The 18,694-nt window shown below is 40.5% G+C and overlaps 1 protein-coding gene across 13 annotated transcripts in view; it reads left to right on the forward strand.

Moving 5' to 3' along the window:
• The first annotated feature begins 220 nt into the window (after positions 1 to 220).
• Positions 221 to 18,694, forward strand: part of LOC101108674 (heat shock 70 kDa protein 14) — a 28,508-nt gene continuing 10,034 nt past the window's right edge. For 2 of the 13 annotated variants that reach the window (XM_042230570.2, XM_042230573.2), the window contains exons 1-11: positions 1,452 to 1,524; positions 1,597 to 1,679; positions 3,701 to 4,500; positions 4,986 to 5,484; positions 10,134 to 10,182; positions 10,311 to 10,416; positions 11,342 to 11,432; positions 12,398 to 12,502; positions 13,556 to 13,717; positions 15,319 to 15,474; positions 17,276 to 17,378. In XM_042230570.2, the coding sequence (XP_042086504.1) occupies positions 3,942 to 4,500; positions 4,986 to 5,484; positions 10,134 to 10,182; positions 10,311 to 10,416; positions 11,342 to 11,432; positions 12,398 to 12,502; positions 13,556 to 13,717; positions 15,319 to 15,474; positions 17,276 to 17,378 (1,830 nt within the window). In that variant the 5' untranslated portion in view covers positions 1,452 to 1,524; positions 1,597 to 1,679; positions 3,701 to 3,941. Of the gene's footprint in view, positions 952 to 1,443; positions 1,525 to 1,596; positions 1,680 to 3,523; positions 3,602 to 3,700; positions 4,501 to 4,985; positions 5,485 to 5,619; positions 9,510 to 10,133; positions 10,183 to 10,310; positions 10,417 to 11,341; positions 11,433 to 12,397; positions 12,503 to 13,555; positions 13,718 to 15,318; positions 15,475 to 17,275; positions 17,379 to 18,694 lie in introns of those variants that run through there. The other 11 variants (XM_027976657.3, XM_027976658.3, XM_042230576.2 and 8 more) reach the window with 8 other exon arrangements.

The following is an 18,694-nucleotide window of genomic DNA, read 5'->3' on the forward strand; positions in this document are numbered from 1 at the left end:
GGGTGGGACGAAGGAGCCGTTTCGTTACCCATCCTCGACCTGCGCGTGCGCAATATCGCTCAAGCGGTGCTGCCCCGGCGGGGAGAGACTCACAATAGCTAATCGCCTACTGCGCGACAGAAAAGGCGGGACCTTCACGCTGATTGGCGGCGACGCGGGCGGCCTCGGCGAGGGCCGGGGCGCAGTGGGTGGACGGGAACGTGAAGTCTCCGCGGTGCCTGATGGGGCTGTGCTGCGGTCCGGCGCTGTTGCTGCTGGGAAACCACCCGTTAGTGTTGTCGGCGTCTCTGCCGCCTCATGGCGGCCATCGGGGTTCACCTGGGCTGCACATCAGCTTGTGTGGCCGTCTATAAGGTGAGGGACTCGGGGAGCTGGGTTGCGGGTGCAGCGTCCTTTGGGTACGAGGCCAAGTCCTTTGGTCTGCGGGGTTGTGAACGGCGTGTCGCTGGCCTAGGGACGTCGTACGAAGAGGCGATTCTGCAGGAAGTCTTGGGGCTAAGGGCTGGGCGGACTCGGCCTCTTCCCCCGCGGCCCTCAGGAAAGGCAGCTGCGGACCCAGCACATCCTGGGCGCAGGAGGACCCGACGACATCCTGTGTTCCGAAGGCCCCCGAGCCCAGGGGCGGACCCAGGGACTTTCTGGGCGCCGGAGGCCCCGGGGCGGGGGCGGACCCGGGAACGTCCTGGGCGCTGGAGGCCCCGGGGGTTTGGGGGGAGGACCCAGGGACACGCTGGGAGCTGGAGTCCCCCCCGGGGGTGGGGACGGACCCGGCCACGTCCTGGGCTCTGGAAGCCTAGAGGAGGAAGGCGGACCTGGGGACCTCATGGACGCAGGAGGCCGGGAGGGGGACCCGAGCGTCTGGTACCCGGAGGTTTCTGGACGTTTGCCGAGAAGGAGCAAGGTGGCCGCGATCTGGAACTGGACCCGAGAAGCGTAGGAAGCCAGTTGATGGTGTGTGCTCTATTCACTTGTCCTTTCTGGAAATGAGTGTGTGACTAGGAGTTTAGGGCTGCTTCTCGTCTGTGGGGAGGCGGAAGGAACAATAATAAGGGACAGCCCTGATACTCGTCTCACGGTTAAACGTCAAATGATTTGTAGGGAAAGGCCGAAGGATTGTTGTTAATTCATCATATGTAAAAAGAGGGAAGAAGGATGAGCGTTTACAGGGAAAAGGAAAAGGGATAGAAAGGTTAATGTATTAACACGTTATTTTATATAGCGAGGTTATTATTACGTCTCTTCTGTTATCAACTATGCAGAACAGACTGAAAAGAGGCAGCTGGTTGTAGAAGTCTGGTCTTCTTAAGATCTAGGAAATACAGTAAAGCAGTTTTTGTTTCCATGTATATGTCAGTCACAGGGCTCCACATATGTCTGAATGTATCTAAGGAGACGATGTATTTCATTTCAGAGTAACTAATACAGTTGTGTGTTTACCTCCAGGATGGCCGGGCTGATGTGGTTGCAAATGATGCAGGCGACAGAGTTACTCCAGCCATTGTTGCTTACTCAAAACATGAAGAGGTACCATTCTCCTCATTTTTGTACATTGAAATAAGTATAAAATGACATATTTAATAGATTGCTCTTTTTCAGGTTGTTGGATTGGCAGCAAAACAAAGTAGAATAAGGAATATTTCAAACACAGTAATGAAAGTCAAGCAGATCCTTGGCAGAAGGTATGGAGTAAAATAATACTTTCACCTATGGTAACAAAAAACATGTTTATAATTTGAATGTAAGCATAATTTGAAATGAAACTAGAAACACCAGTGTGTTTTTTGCTGTTTTTAATGACTGAGTCATTTCACAGAATTCCCCAGTAGGCTGTTATCTTTTGATATTAGTGCTGAATTTTCTGAAAGATGGAATTCACGGAGACATTTGCTTCTCACTTACAGGTCTGTTAGTATTGGTAGATGCTAGTGTGCATTTAGTTTTGATAATTTGTGTCATTCAGAGGTGGCAGTTTGAACTTAACACGTTTTTACAGTACTCTTTTTAAACTGGGAGATTGAGTGGGAATTTGAAGATTTCTTTGCACTATAGTTGAATTTTGTGAAGTCAGTTGTAATTGGTGAATATTTATGTAGAAGCTATTGATTTTCTTCTTCAGATCTCTTTGTGACACTTTCTGGGAACTAACTTTTCCAGTTGGCTTACACATTTAATCATTAGGGAAAACAGCTTAATTAATGTCTTAAGAATCAGGTTAATCATCTGCTATAACTTTAATTAAAAGATAAAAGAGGCCTGCTTCCCCAGACTTCTGTCTCCTCAAATTATAGATTACCTCAAATTATAATTATAAATTATGGGTTTTTGTTTTCATTGGAGTTTTAATATGTAATATAGTATTTTTAAATTTTCAAAGTGCTTTCACATCTATTATTTAATCCAAAGAAATCCCTGTAAGATTGGTAGGGCAGATTTTATACCTCCTCATTTCTGGATAAGAAAGTCAAAGCACGCAGAAGTTACAGTGTCCCTAAATTAGTTTAGTGGGTTGAACTCTACAGGACTGTGGTCCAGGACGCCTAATTCTTAACCTCAGGTTCTTTCCTTTCTACCTTATTCAGGTGAGAATTTAAGTAGAAATTTCCTTGTGTTGTTTTTAGGTTTGGGAAGTCATGGATTAAATTTATATATATATATATATATATACATATATATATATATATATTTTATACATACAAATTTTTTTGTTTTTTTACTATCTCTTACCTATATTTAGATAAGTTGAACTTGATGCTCTTTTTTTTTCTGTAGAATATCTGTGATTAAGTCAAAAACTATAGTGTTTTGGAGAGAATTCAAATTGTTGTGAAGATACATACACTCCCATATCCATTTATCTGTTGACTAAACTTAGTACTGAGCATATTGAAAATAAATTGAGTTGCTGTCAAATTTTTTCAAATTATAAACTGAAAAAAAAAGGGCAGGAAGTAAGCAGCCAATAATGTTTTTTATAATTAAACTTTTTTATTTTGAGATAATGATAGATTTACATTGTTGCAAGAAATAATACAGAGAGATCCAATCTATTTCTGGATTAACCATTTTCTCCCAACTGGAAACATCTTGAAAAAACTATACTACACTATCACAACCAGGGTACTGGCATTGACACTGTCAAAATTCAGAATAGTTCTATAGGTGCATCTCTTTGGGAGCCCTTTTTGGGTTTTCTTGATATTTGGGGGCAGGTGGTGGAAATAAAGATGTGGATGTCTTCTGCCATATTATGCAAAAAGCTTTGTATTAGTGAGAACAACTTTAGCTTGCTTTTCTGGCCCTGGAAGTTACCTTTTAACAAAGGAGTGCAGTGGTGACAGTCAGATGGGTAATACATAGATAGCATAGCGTACCACCCAGGCCGAGGTCAGTGAGGAGTGAGCCGCAGCAGACACGTACTGCACTACTGTCCTGCTATCCCTTCTCCAGAGTGATGTGCCTCAGGATCCAGGCATCCCCGCCCCCGTTGGTCTATCTACTTACAAGACAATGGTGATTTTTACAGATACACGGTGGTTCCAGGTCTCAGCCTTGGAAGCATCCTGCCTTTTGTGGAGAAGCCAGTCCCCTTGTTGCCAAGCCAGTAAGGCCCTTTGTAGCCCTTGGTCCCCATCCTGAGCGAACTCCCAGAGTTGGGCTTTTCTCAACCCTGGCATCCTTTCTCTTTGCAACCTACTTACAGGTAGCACCGCTTAACTTACTGCCACAATTATCCTTACACCGTTCCTGTAACTTTGATTCCCCTGTGGCCTTCCAGCCAGAAATGCGGTCCTCCGACCTGGCTTCTCAGCAATTAGCCCAGAGAGGGAAGAAGCGGCCGGCTCCTGGAGATAGACTGGAGCACACAGAAACTCCTCACACCTTCAGGTCGGCACCCTCCTGCCCAGGAGCCTCCTCCAGCTAGCCTTTTTTCCCAGTCCGCCATGGCCACTTCCAATAGCAGTGCGGGCATCCGGTGGTCCAGACAAGAGACACGAACGCTTCTCTCCATACTAGGCGAGGCAGAGTACATTCAGCGCCTGCAGACCGTGCATCACAACGCAGATGTCTATCAGGCCGTGTCCAAGCGGATGCAGCAGGAAGGCTTCCGCCGCACCGAGCGTCAGTGCCGCTCCAAGTTCAAAGTCCTGAAGGCATTATATTTAAAGGCCTATGTGGCCCACGCCACAAGTATGGGTGACCCACCACACTGTCCCTTTTATGATACTTTGGATCAGCTTCTCCGAAATCAGATAGTGACTGATGCAGACAACTTAATGGAGGACGCTGCTTGGGCCAAGCACAGTGACCTGAATTTAGCGGCCCCTGACACGCCAGGGGAGGAGGGGACCAACATTCTGGGAGCAAAAAGGACTCAGGCAGCAGAGCATCAGCCTATTTTGAAAACAGTGAAGGAATCAGATGATTGTCAGCTGAGGGTCAGTGACCAGATGCCAGAAACCAGTGACCTCGAGGACTCCTGGGATGAATCCTCGGGTGCAGGTAACCCCCAAGCGTGTGAAGGGTCGGGGTCCCAGAGTCACTTGGTTCTCATCAGTGTGTGTTTGGATGGTGACCTCTTCAGCATAGTCGCTATTTCAGCCCCTGCCCTCTCGTTTAAACCTAATGATGAGAGAAGGGGCTCCAGATTTTTAAAAGCTGTAACCCTAGGTATGTATGATATTAGAACTCTTTTAAACCTCAAAGTACTCTTTAGAACCAAACTAGTTTGGGCATTATTTATAATGGGGACTTAGGAACTTGTGGCTGTAGAAATAGCATGTAGGATAGCACCATGGAAGGCAGAGGGGGAAGTTTTAGACATACTATTATAGCAGACCAAAATATCCACATGAGAAAATGAATTCTTTCCCACCCCCTGCAGAGAGATGCCTTGGTTTTGTCCTTGTCTCTCAACTCTGCGGCTGGCTCCAAGCATTCCCATAGCAGGAATGTCCTCTCTGCAACATTGTTGCTTTGTTTTTCAGGGTGCTCTCAAGGGACCCCCAGCTACAGCAGCTCCCATCACCTTTTCAGAGGTGCAGCTGCCCCCTGTCAGAGCATCCCCATGACCAGACTGGCTGTGTCCGGTGAGCCCAGCCCCTGCTCCAGCTCCAGCCGAAACACTCATGGGGTGGCCTCCGCACAGCGGCCTCCAGCCTCCTCCTCCAGGGCTCCTTTTGTTTCTGGTGGGGATAGACCTTTGACCAGTGAGCCCCCTCCCAGGTGGGCCCGGCGAAGAAGGCGGTCAGTGGCCAGGACTATTGCAGCCGAGCTGGCAGAAAACAGGAGGTTGGCACGAGAACTTTCAAAGCGGGAGCAAGAAAAACTGGATCGGCTGATTGCCATTGGCGAGGAGGCCAGCGCTCAGCAGGACACTGCCAACGAGCTCCGCAGGGATGCGGTGGTCGCGGTCAGACGCTTGGCCACGGCAGTGGAAGAGGCAACTGGGGCTTTCCAGCTAGGACTTGAAAAGCTGCTTCAGAGGTTAATTTCAAACACCAAAAGTTAGGAGCCGATCATGCAAGGGTGTATTTCCTACACTGGCAGAGCCTGGGTCCAGCCGATGCCTCCTGATACCCCGGCTCCTTTTCCATGTCCTCAGACAAAAAAGAGTGGATGGACAGTTAATGTGGAGTGGTAGGAACATATGTGCTCATGGCTGCTCCCAGGTGTCTCCGCTAGTTGAAAGACCCTTTAGAAATGCAAGGGGTGGCCCAGTAGAAAAAGGATGCAGCCAAGTCCACAGAGCTAGCTAGCCCTGACTTCGTCGCTGATGGGAGATACTTTAGTTTACCTCTCTACACCAGCTTCCTCAGCTGCTAAACCTGCCTACCTCACAGGGTTGTTGTGAGGATCAGATGGCTGAAATAGATGTGAAAGGGTTTAAAGCACTATACACATGTAAGTTATTAAAGCATATGACCTTGGCTGAGAGAAGGCTGGGGTGAGGCACAGTAGTTGACAAGATACAGAATTAGGGTTGTACACCATGACCTCATTGCTTAAATCTCTACTAGTTTAACTTGACTTCTTCCTGGAGTTTACGATCTTCATTTCTTAAAACCTCTCTGTAGTTCATTAGGCTAATGTAGACACAATATGTATTGGTCCCTTTTTATATTTGCTGTGTCTGTGACATAACTACTAGCAAGCACTTAATAGTCAAACCATCTTTCCCTCCATTTTACTTGTCCTTAGTCTCTTATCTCTATGGATATGATTCAGAACTGGTAGGAAGCCACAATCGTGTGTTTTGGTTCATGTTGATAATCTTTGATGAGAAATTGGCGATCATAAAATACTCCCTATAAGTAAATTCTTTGCATTCCATGTTTAGGTTTCCTTATATTCATAATTATATATATTTAGGTTTGGTTTGTCATTTGGACATCATGGAAACAATTTGGATTATAATAAGCTTCCCAAATACTTGTAGCTAATTTTGTTCTCTGTGTCTTTGTTTTCTGTCTAGAATGTTGCAAAAGGCAAGACTGAGAAAATGTTTCTTCTAGGAAACTCTCCAAAGTCACTTTTTCTCACAAAGTGTAGACAAAAGTTCACCTTGTTAATGGCATATATTAGAAGATAATAGCTTTGGTAACAATTGAGGGTGGTAGGAATAAGGACAGCCTGCAACAGATAGCTCTTTTTAAAAGCACCAGCCCTTCACAGGTACATCCTCTTTTCTCTCTGAAACACACACATTTCCTAGAGGAGATAAGATGGTATTGAGCCAGGCTTCCAACTTATTTTAGAAGAGAAGCCATAACTGACCATCATTAACCTGACTTAAAGCTCTTTGTGGTTATTTGGGCTTCCCAGGTGGCTCAGTAGTAAAGGACCTGCCTGCTGATGCAGGAGACGTAAGAGACATGAGTTATTTCAGGAAATAGAAAAAGCATACTTGGAATTTAAAAAGCTTTCCTATAATCTAGTGGTGGTGGTTTAGTCTCTTGACTTGTGTCTGACTCTTGTGACCCCATGGACTGTAGCCCGCCAGGGTCCTCTTTCCATGGGATTATCCAGGCAAGAATACTGGAGTGGGTTGCCATTCCTTCTCCAATGATCTTCCTGATCCAGGAATCAAACCTGTGTCTCCTGCATTGCAGGCAGATTTCTTTATCGCTGGAACCACCATGGAAGCCCTCCTGTAATCTAGAGAGTGAAATAAAAAGTACAGGCCTGGTGGGAGAGGTTTTGTTTATATTTTGCAGCTCGGTTGTTTACCTAAATGCTAGAAATACTGTTAGGTGGTGAAATGGTCCAAACCACAGTGGGAACATCCCTGGAACCAGGAACACATGGCAGGCAGGCAAGCTGCTCTGGTGAACGAGTGATTATGGAGGAGGCCTGAGGTAGACTACACTGGAATCTAGTTAGAACTCCTGGTTCTGATGCTGTCACGCTTTGTTACATTGAGCAAATCACTTGTCATTTTTTGTGCCTCAGTTTCTTCATCTCTAAAGAGAAGTTTGTACCAGATGGCTTTTCTTGTACCTTCCAGAAAATTAGATGAATAGCATAACAGAAGACAAAGTGAAATTTTGATTGTTGTGTTTCCAGTCACAGCAGCATATTAATGTATGTTTGAAACACTGCTAACAGTTGTATTTTAAGGAAAGATTCTACAGTATTGATTTTTATGACTTCTCGTGGACTTCTATTAACTCCACACCCAGACATAGATTCCTTGCTTTAAAAAGGCCTGGAAATGGAGATAATTTTTTTTTTCTTCCGTGTTGTTTTATGCCTTTATATAGAGGGATCCATTTCAGTTGCAACTGGATAACACTACTATAGATAGTTAGATTTTCTGAAAAATTAAGGAAGTACTTGAAAGAGTTAGGCCCATACTCTATTAATCACTTAATGGTAGCAAAGTACTCCAGCAGGGATTTATTGGAGATAAGAGAAGTGCTAAAGCATGAAGGTCAAGTTGAACTTTAGAGGCAGCAGTGTGCAGACCTGATGGTGAAGTAACTTGAAGGTGGAAATAAAACTGAAGGGAACGATCTTAAAGAAGTCAACAGAATAACAGGCCAAAGCCTGTTAAGAGGAGGAAGTTGTAATAAGGGGAGACTGGAGGAAAACAGGCCCAGATATTGTGCCTGAACTCTAGGCCCAGCCGGGACTCCCCATCCGTCCACAAGCAGGTCACTTCACCGTTCAGTACCTCAGGCCCCTCCCTGCTGCAGTGGGAGGCCATCCCAGCTACCTCATAGGAGCTGCATGAGGACCCAGTGGACAGATGGCTGTAACAGGCTCTTTGCTGGGATGGTGGGGGGAACAAGCCCAGTAGCATGTTAGTGTGGGGCGAGGATCTGCCTATTACAAGGGGCCCTTCAAGAAAGAGGAGGAAGAAGGCCAGGGTACCCTGGTAGGAGTGATGCTCTGCCTCCTGAAGCCTGCAAAGTAAATGGTGCTGTGTATACCAGCCTTCCACCATCCTCTGTCTCTCTGTGAAGTGATTTGATCCTGGTGTGGACAAATAAAGTTGCTATCTGTACACAGATGTGGGTCAGTCCACTACTTTCTGGTGCTGCTGTGAACATTTGTCCATCATCTCCATCCTCTGCTTTCTGCTTATCCACTGGCTAATCTCCAGGACCTTACCTCTCTGAGACCTTCAGAACTACATGTGCTTTCTGTCTTCAAATGAACGAGACCCTCAGTTGAGAAAGAATTTTCCATTTCTAAAAGTTCTTTAAATCCTGTTAATCCTATCGGGTCCAAAACTGCCATTTCTAAGAGTTCATTAAATTCCATTTAAAGCCATTAAAATACCCTTTTCTGGCAAATTATCTGAGTGATGGATAACATACTGAGAGAAATCATCCTGGTTGACTTAAATTCTGTTCTAAAAGCAACTGAACCACTACATGTCAGGCCAACATTACAGCATTGATGGGGAAAAAAGTTACCATAGGCACACTTAGTCTTTTTTTTCTTATCCTTAAAATATTTGTCTAGGATACGGTATAAATACTGGGTTTAGACAAGAGGGGAGGAGTTAGTGGAGAGAATACTAAACTTTATATGAAAGATCTGGATTCCAGCCAGTTGTGCTATTTATTAGCCAGGTGACGTCAGACAAACTGCTTACCTGTGATAGTGGAGGTGATAGGAGGAATGTACAAGTATTGCCAACAAAGTTCTAAGCCAAATTAACCCCATTTTAAGCCCCTTTCATTTCCCCCTTGTTTACACAGATTAGGGCCCTCATGTTCGGTAACCCTTCAGTGAAGAGCCACTGTTAATTTTCATCGCCTCCTACTAAACAGTTTTAAGACTGGTCTCTGGACAGAATAGCTGCAGTCCCTTGCAAGAAGGGTTAAGTGGAAGGATTGGCCTTATCTTCATTTCTAGATGAAATTAAGCCAAGAATCAGACTTTTATCCCTGCTCAACGCAAAAGTCCCTTAGTTGTTCACTGTCTTCACTGCAAGGCAGTCTACCTAGCCTGGTAGAGAAGACCTGGGATCAAGTACTGACTCTTCCCCTTATCAGCTTGTAAGTTGTTGACTGTCTATAAATCTGTTTCTTCTGAATACTGCCTGCCAAACTAACCCTGCTTAAGTGCTGGGAAGATCCAGTGGAAACGTTTTATAGTCTGCATTCATATTACCATTTTGAGCAACGTAACACCCATTGTCTTAGTTTTTTTCCTTGCCATACATATTTCTTGAGTACCTACTTTGTATAGGACAGTATCTATCTACTTATAGTACTCTGTCCTTTTACATATAATAATATTCTTACTTTTGCTCAGTGCTTTCAGGTTTCAGACATTGATTGATGTTCAGAAACCAAGCAACAAAGATGGTGTTAGGTATTTTGGTTTGAGGTTTTACCTCCTTTTGTCCTTTTTAATCTCAGTGGTTTGGCTCTGAGATATGATCAAAGATATGATACTATAGGACTTAAAGTAATTGATACTATGAAAATATTCTCAAATGTATAACATCTATTGATAGTAAGTTCAGAACAAGTAAGAGTTATTTACTTTCAAATGTGAAGATGCTTTCATGGAATTAACTGTAATTATATTTTTATATTTTTTGGTTTGAATATAATCTTTAAAACTTACATATCAATGATGATGATATAAATATTTATATTTGTCTCTATGGACAGCTCTGACGATCCTCAGTCTCAGAAATACATCACGGAAAGTAAATGTTTAGTGAGTATGCTTCTATTATTACTTCCCTGTTACACAGAGTAATTGCCAAGGTCGTGACCCAGATATATTGATTTGAAACTTTGTATTTTGTTAAAATCATTTCTTATTTTAACACACTTCTTTCATAGGTCATTGAAAAAAATGGGAAGTTACGATATGAAATAGATACTGGAGAAGAAAAGAAATTTGTCAGCCCAGAAGATGTTGCCAGACTGATATTTAGTAAAATGAAAGGTATTGAGCAAAGGAAAAGATCTTTTTAAAAGTTGACCTTTTAAAAAAGCTGGAGGTGTTTTTTGATCTGGAGCGAAGCAGGGTGATTGAGCAGATGTGCAGTGAGAAGGCCTAAATTATGCTAGACCTGACTGGCCTCCTAACTGGCCCTGTGGCCTTGATTAGATGACTTTTTTCCTTGACTGTGGTTTCCCCAGAAGAAATGTAAATGGATGGGGCCAAATCAGATTTTTCAAAACTTCTGAAGACAAAGTGGCCAGTAAGCTGGTGAAAAGTGAATTATTATGTCTCCCTCAAGATACTACAATCTCCACAGTGTTTAAGCAGATTAGGTAGGTCTGGCTTTATCACTTCAGGCAAAAGCTTGGAGCTGAGCAGCCTCCTGTGCAACAACTTGAGGACTTCTGGAGTAGATTGTTGATGAGGCTTACTTCAGCTCTGGAATCTGTGATGAAAGTAATTGGGATGGAGGGCAGCTTTTTCTGGTAGTTGGTTTGCACCTTTGTGCATCAGAAGCCCATTCTCAGTGGAGCCCATCTCATTTGGGAGGTGGTTGAAATTTGGAAGCCTGAGAACTACACGCTTTAGAAAGTACCTAGTCTCATGTCCACAAACTATACCAAAACCATAGAAAGTAGTGCACAGTTTAAGAGAACAAGAGAAGGAGATCAGTGGGCTGGGACAGCCTCACAAATTGGAAAAATCTTTATAATAAAAAGATCTTTGGCACAAATGAATAAACCTCAGTATCACTTGACATTTTTGTGTATTGTCAGAATTTATGTTTTTCTTCTAGTTTTATTGAGCTATAATTAACGTACAGCACTATGTGACTAGGGTATAGTGTAATGATTTGACTTACGCATGTCATGACATGATTACCACATGAAGTGTCATGAACTTAAAAATGTTTTTTCATATACAGAAACGGCCCATTCTGTCTTGGGTTCAGATGCCAATGATGTAGTCATTACTGTTCCATTTGATTTTGGAGAAAAGCAAAAAAGTGCTCTTGGGTAAGTATAATATGAAGAAGTTTCTCTTAACTTGCTTAAAGGGAATATAAATTTCACAACATTGCTGTATAGTAAAAGGTAAAATTATATGTGAAAATACCTTACACAAAATGTTGTGTTTGTAAATCATGTATATATTTATATATGTAAATCCTGTGGTAAAAGCATGGTAATAATCATTAATATTTTCTATATTTTATGAAGTATCAAAAGAACCTGAAACTGCATGTATTAATATCTTCCTTGCTATTTTGATTGGAAACATTTGATGACCAGATTAAGTTGACATTTGTGAATCACTTTGCCTTAGTGTATTGTAATTAAGGCTTATGTAGGAATTGTATAAAAATAAGCAATTTTAGAAAATATTTGAGTGTTTTTTTTAACCTAGATAAACATCTAAACAAAAAATTGTATCTAGTTTTCATAAGTTGTTATGCAGATGTAATTGGCAAGCACCCAGTCTTTTGCTCTGTGGATAGAGTTCCCTGCAGGGCTTTGCTGAACATCTGAGTTGCTTCTGGGCCACAGAATTGCTTTGTTTACTTGTACTTGTGGAATGTTAAAGCTGTGAACCTAAAGTAAAGAAATTGGAAATGTATTACATTATAAATATGTATTGTATTAACTCTGAAATGAATTATAAAATATGTCCTAGTCTCTTTCTGAGATTTCTAAGCTCAAGCATTTGGAGAGCTTTCTTTTCCTTAATATGGGCACATGTTATCTTCTTTGTCAAGAAAACAGACGCTGAACATTATTATTTTAAAGAGAAATTGATCTCTACACTTCAAGACTTAGGTCTATTTATTGTGTTTTGTTATCTTGCTTCTAAAAGATCATTACCCTTCATGTTCTGCTTGTGAAATCTTATTTGCTATTGCATAAAATCTTTAGCAGAGCATTTCTAAAAATGTAGACTTGAACATGTGATACCAAATTTATTAAAAGCACATTGTCCACAGGGAAGCAGCCCGAGCTGCTGGGTTTAATGTTTTGCGGTTAATCCATGAACCATCTGCAGCTCTTTTGGCTTATGGAATTGGACAAGACTCCCCCACTGGAAAAAGGTAAAAACCATATTTTCAGCTTTAAGTTTTTCAGTGCAGAAAACATTTTAGATGATAGCAATTATTTGAATAGAGATTGTTATATAATGCAGTCATTCTAAGCTCTTATAGATGGAAAGACATCAAAATTCTCACCCAAAGTTTTTCAAATAGATGAGAAAGATGTCCTAGAAAGCAGAGAACAGATACAACAGGAGGGAAGGTTGCACCCTTCTGCCCTTCTCTTATCATCTAACACTTTGTCCCTTTAGTGAAGGAAGATTTGCAGTTTATAAGCCAGCCAAGTTACAACTGAAGCTCTAGGGCACTGTTAAGTTTACTACCAATTCGAATATTAAACATGCTTAGAAAAAGTGAGGACTTTCATGGCAGGAGATAACAGAAAAGCCAGCATGGGAATTTAAGATTTCATTTGATAATGAAATAGTAAAATGTACTCCTAATTTAATTGTGAAACTGGTCCTAATAGATCTGACACATTATGCAACTTTAGGGATGTCAATTCAGATGTGTTAATTTTCCCTAATTGTATCTTTTCGTTCATATCTCACAAAGAAACTAATATAAATCACTAGGAATTTAAGTAATCTAAAATACAGAATATCAGAAATTTTGGATTTTGATTCATAGGAAATTAATGCCTAGTTTTGCATATGTTTTAACTTTTGTAGAACATGGGCATTGCAGTAGTAACTAAGAGTATTAACAAAGTTTCTATATTTAATGCTCTTAGACTGACTTTAATTGAAAATCTCTTTTTTATTTAGTTTGTGAAAAGTTATTTAGTTTGAACTCCAGTTAGTGAGAAAGAATATAATTTTACCAGCAGGATTAAATAAAAATGGGCTTTGACTTAAAATCAGAAGATCCGGTTTCTAGACTGGATTCATGCCTAAGCAGTAACCATGGACAACTCAATTTTTCCCATAAGAGCTTCAGTTTCCTCATTTGTGATTTACAGGGGTTAAACTAAATGACTTCTTAGTTTAAGAAATCAAAATTGGCTTTACAATACTATGATTCTCTCATAACTTACTCGTGGTTTTTTTTTAGCAACATTTTGGTGTTCAAACTTGGAGGAACATCCTTATCTATCAGTGTCATGGAAGTTAACAGTGGACTATATCGTGTTCTTTCAACAAACACTGATAATAACATTGGAGGTACCCACTTCACAGAAACCTTAGCACAGTACCTAGCCTCTGAGTTTCAGAGGTAAGTATTAATGGACTTGATATGTTTGATGATAAACCTGAAATTTAGCTTCAGGTTTAATTTTTTTTACCCAATTTATTTGAAATTGTCCTTTCAAAGGAGGGCATGGTTTTTCCACGGAACTGGATATGTTCATGTCTGAAATTATAAAACCTGTCCTGGCAAACAGGCGAAAGCAGAGACCCAGCTGCCTAGAGCAGTATACTTAGAGTTTTCACTCAGTGTAAGGGACCACCAGACACTGAACTGCATGAACTTGGATCTCAAGTTCAACTTCCTAATTTGTCAGTGGTTGCTTTTATGTTTGGGTGAAGGAGGGTAAAGGCAGTAAGGCTTCACTACCTTCTGAACAGTTTTTACAGGTGTAAAAGATTATGTTGTAGTTAGATTTCAGTGGACCAGTCTTATGGGGTATCTATTACCACAAGGAATATTTTGGTTTTGTTGCTGGATGCAGTTATTCCATTCAAAATTCTAATCCTGTTTGACACATCATATATATAACTATATAAAGGTTATATTTGGGATATCACTGCTCTAAAAAGTAGTGTTTTCATCAGTTTGACTACATTGGGTTAAAAAAAAGTCCTGAAAAAGTGGTAATTTCTCATTTGTTCAATAACGACCTATGCTGCTTTTTCTTATAAAGGAAACACTTTCCTTTTTATCAAGGAAAGTGAAAGAAAGTAAAAGTCATTCAGTCATGTTTGAGTCTTTGCGACTCCATGGATTATACAGTCCATGGAATTCTCCAGGCCTGAATACTGGAGTGGGTAGCCTTTCACTTCTCCAGGGGATCTTCCCAACCCAGGGATCGAACCCAGGTCTCCTGCATTGCAGGCAGACTCTTTACCAGCTCAGCCTCAAGGGAAACCCCTCCCACTCAAGGAAGGGCACTGTTAATTTTATTATGGGTTTTAAACATGTTTAAAAGCAGAGCCATCAGTCACCACATAGCGAGCAGTTTTAATAGTTAACTCACCCTGGAGGTAGAAGAACTGTAATTTTACATATTTTATATGTTTCAAATTTCTTTGAAGGAGCACTTTTAGTTTTTGGTTGTTTTTTTTTTAATGCTGGACAGATAATTCTATGCCATTCAACAAGAATCATGCTACGGTTGTAAAGGGTGAAGTATGAGACTGGACCCAGTTGCATGAATCTCCTTCAATGTCCTTTTGTCTCATCTGCAAAAAGATGATGGCTCCTGTACTTCTTCAAAGCAGTCCATAACTGTGGTTAAACAATCCAGCAATTCAGAGTCTTAAGGATATTGGTTATTCATTTTTCCTGAGACCCCTCTTCAAATTCTCTTTCCTTATATATTCTGAAAAAATAAAATCTGGTGTTAATATTGATTCTTGAGCTTATTTATTTATTTTTTTACTGGCCATATGGCATAGCATCTAGGATCTTCCCGACCAGGGATGGAACCTGCACCCCCTGCAGTGGAAGCACAGAGTCTTAACCACTGGACGCCAGGGAAGTCCCTGATTCATGAGCTTACAATTATCCTAATGGGGATTATCCAGATTTTAGTTACAATAAATTCTAAATGACCTAGTAATTTTTAAACTTCAGAGACTGTATTTCTTGTTTAGATCCTTCAGACATGATGTGAGAGGAAATGCCCGCGCCATGATGAAGCTAATGAACGGTGCTGACACTGCAAAACATTCTTTGTCAACCTTGGGAAGCACCAATTGCTTCCTTGACTCATTGTATGAAGGTCAGGATTTTGACTGCAACGTGTCCAGGTAAAACTGCATTTCGAAAAAACTTCAAAAAGTTCCAAATGTATTCACATTTAGGTGTAATTTTCTCACTTCAGATTTTTCATTTTCTCACTTGAGGTTTTTAGCCCACTATAAAAGGAGAGCTTTTCTGTCTCTACTTCCAGGGTTTGCAGCTCTTGTCAGACTAAATGACTGTTCCCAAAGCAATCATGTCAGTGATGACTGCCCTGTTATGTTAAACCTACCAGGAGCAGTGTGTGACAGGAGCATCCCAGGCCTTTGAAAGAATGATGAGGGGAGACTTAAAAGTTTGAGATTTGTAAGTTTCCTTTCTGGACTAGCAGTCCCACTTGTATAGTCCCTAGTTCTTTGTGGGGCTTCCACGTGCATCAGTGGTTGTTTACTATTGCATTGTTACGCCTGTGTGGCAGGCTGTATTCTAAGTTCTTTCTTATGTATTAACTCTCAAATTCTCATAACAACCTAATGAGGTAAGTGCTGTTGTTTTCCTTACTTTACACAGGAGGTTTCATTTCTTGTCCAAGGTTATCCAGCTAGTAAGTGACAGACCTGGGATGCAAACCCAGCTAGTTTGACTCCCGAGTTCGTGCTAATTACCTATCACCTTACTCTGAGGATTGATCTCTGTCTTGGTTTTATTTGCTTTGTCATCCATTGGCAACATTTTAAATTTTAGTAGCTTTTGTGACATTTAGTAAACACAGGTTTAATGTGCATAAAATTATTTTTAATGCTCATATCTTTTCCATAATCCAAAACATTGGTTACAAATGATTGCACGTCCACCCAGGAATGGGTAGGGGAGGCCGCTGTACTCTCATTGTGTGTTGTGTATTACTCACCATACTAATAGCTACCATGAGTTAGCACTATTTAAACCTCCCAACAAGCTAACAGGTGACTTAGAAGCATAGTGAATATCCAGAATACAGTATTACATTATTTTTAGGCTTTCTACTCACTCTGTTTGGTTAAATTCTCTCTTTGTCTGGCCCTTGTAGCTTGCTCCCTCTTTCTCCCTGGGTTTTTCTCGATTTCAGGTCAGCACTGCCACCAGTGGCTATTTAAAATTTTTAGTAAATTAAATAGGTAAATAACATTAAAACTTCAGTTCCTCAGTAGCATTAGCCGGAGTTAAGTGCTCAGTAGTCTCAAGTGGCCAGTGGCTCCAGAAAGTTCTCTAGATATTTTAAGAGATTTCAAGCTACAACCTAAAAGAAAGTTGTTCCATTGAATTTTAATCTCTTGTGGGCAAGAGAGTCTTTATATTTTTTCTGTTTCCAGAATATTTAACTTAGTGCTAAGTTTGTCCAAGTACTCAGTAAATGTTTGCTTATTCATATCAGTTATTAAGAAGGAAATAGAATTTGTCATTTTATTTGCTAGCATTCAGACTTCTCAGGGGGTGCAAAATAACCAAACTTAAATGCAGCAGAGGCTCAGACCATAAAGAAAAGTAGTGAGAAACAGTTTTTTTAAAACTTTAAAACATAAAAATAGATTTATTGGTAGAAATCCCATACACTGAGAATTTATTTTTAGGTTTCTTGACAGCTTATAATAGGCAGGCTATGGGTATAATTTTTCTATGTGAATTTAATATTATATACATTTGTAGATGAATAACCTAGACTTTTTCCTCCCATGATATTGCTCTGCTGAGTGTTTAATATCCTGTTCTGATCATAAACCTACTCTTAAGAGACCTATCACAGTAGGTTTTGACATTACCCTTTACAAGAAAAAGATGTCTTGCTTAACTTACTTCTGCTGTCTCCTCTGTGTTTATTTGTTTTTACAGAGCAAGATTTGAACTTCTGTGTTCTCCACTTTTTAATAAATGTATAGAAGCAATCAGAGAAGTCTTAGAACAAAGTGGATTTACAGCAGATGATATCAACAAGGTAATAACTTTTGTATTTTATTTATTTATGGTAGGAATAGTTTTTGACTGGGAATTTAAGAAATGGCCCCTTGGTATTGAAAGAGTATTTTTATACATGTAAATATTTTCTTACCTTACATTAGGAAATAAGGAAATTGATAAAATTTTGATTAATGGCTCTAATGAACTCACAGTTCTGTGTGTTTATTAGCAAAAAAGATTAAAATTCCTTTTCAGTGTATTTTTTGTATATAAGCAAAAAGTGACAAATATTAGAGTGTTTCTTAGGTGTCAGGCACTGTTTCTAAGTGTTTTACATGAATTAACTTGCTGTATCTTAACTAGGACCTCTATGAAGTAGGTGATATTATTTACCTCCATTTTATAATTGGAGGCACAGAGGTACAGAGATATAAGTAGCTTCATGGTTACCATGTGGCTAGTGGTAGAACCAGGATTTAACTCAGTGTGGTTCCCAATTCTGCTTTTAACCAGTACAACAGACTCCTCTCTGTTTGCTGAGAAATATTGCATATTTGCTTGCAAAAGAAAAGATTTAGAGACTTTCAGAAATATTCCAGCTGGTTTGTAGTTTTTTTCCCAAGATTATTTCTACTATTTTACAATATATATAGATTTTTTCATTGTTGTTGATAAAGGAATTTTCATATAAGAAAACTCAGAAAATAGGACCAGTGTCTTACTTTATAATAAACTTGTCAAATTTGTTGCACAATTTTGAATTTTATGTTCCTTATACAATATTATAACCAATTTCTCTGTCCATATTACTATATAGTCTTCATCAACACAATTTTAAATAGACTCTTGGCCTTCCCCAGTGGCTCAGTGGTAAAGAATTTGCCTGCCAAATCAGGAGACAGGTGTTCAGTCCTTGGGTTGGAAGATCCCATCTGCCACTGAGCAAGTACACCTGCGCACCGCAACTACTGAGCCTGTGCTCTAGAGCCCTGGAATCACAGCTGTGTAGCCAGTGCACCCTGGAGCCTGTGCTCCACAGCAAGAGAGTAGCCCCGCTGTCCGCAACTAGAGGAAAGTGCATGCAGCAGCAAAGACGCAGCACAGCCTAAATAAGTAAATAAAAATTTAAGAAATAATTTTAAATAGGCTCTTAATATCCTAGAAAAGGAAGAGCACCATAGGTTATTTCATTGTTCTTTTGAACTCCTAGATCGGGTCTTCCCCTCGCCAGAAAAGTGATGCCCATCTCTTCCTATATGTAAGATTATTCTTTGGGATAGGTTTCTATAATAAAAATATTGAGCCAAAGAATATAAATAGCAGAAGCCTATTTTTACCTTCAGTTACTTTTCA

The sequence above is a fragment of the Ovis aries genome, chromosome 13, assembly GCF_016772045.2.
Source record: "Ovis aries strain OAR_USU_Benz2616 breed Rambouillet chromosome 13, ARS-UI_Ramb_v3.0, whole genome shotgun sequence".
NCBI lineage: Eukaryota > Metazoa > Chordata > Mammalia > Artiodactyla > Bovidae > Ovis > Ovis aries.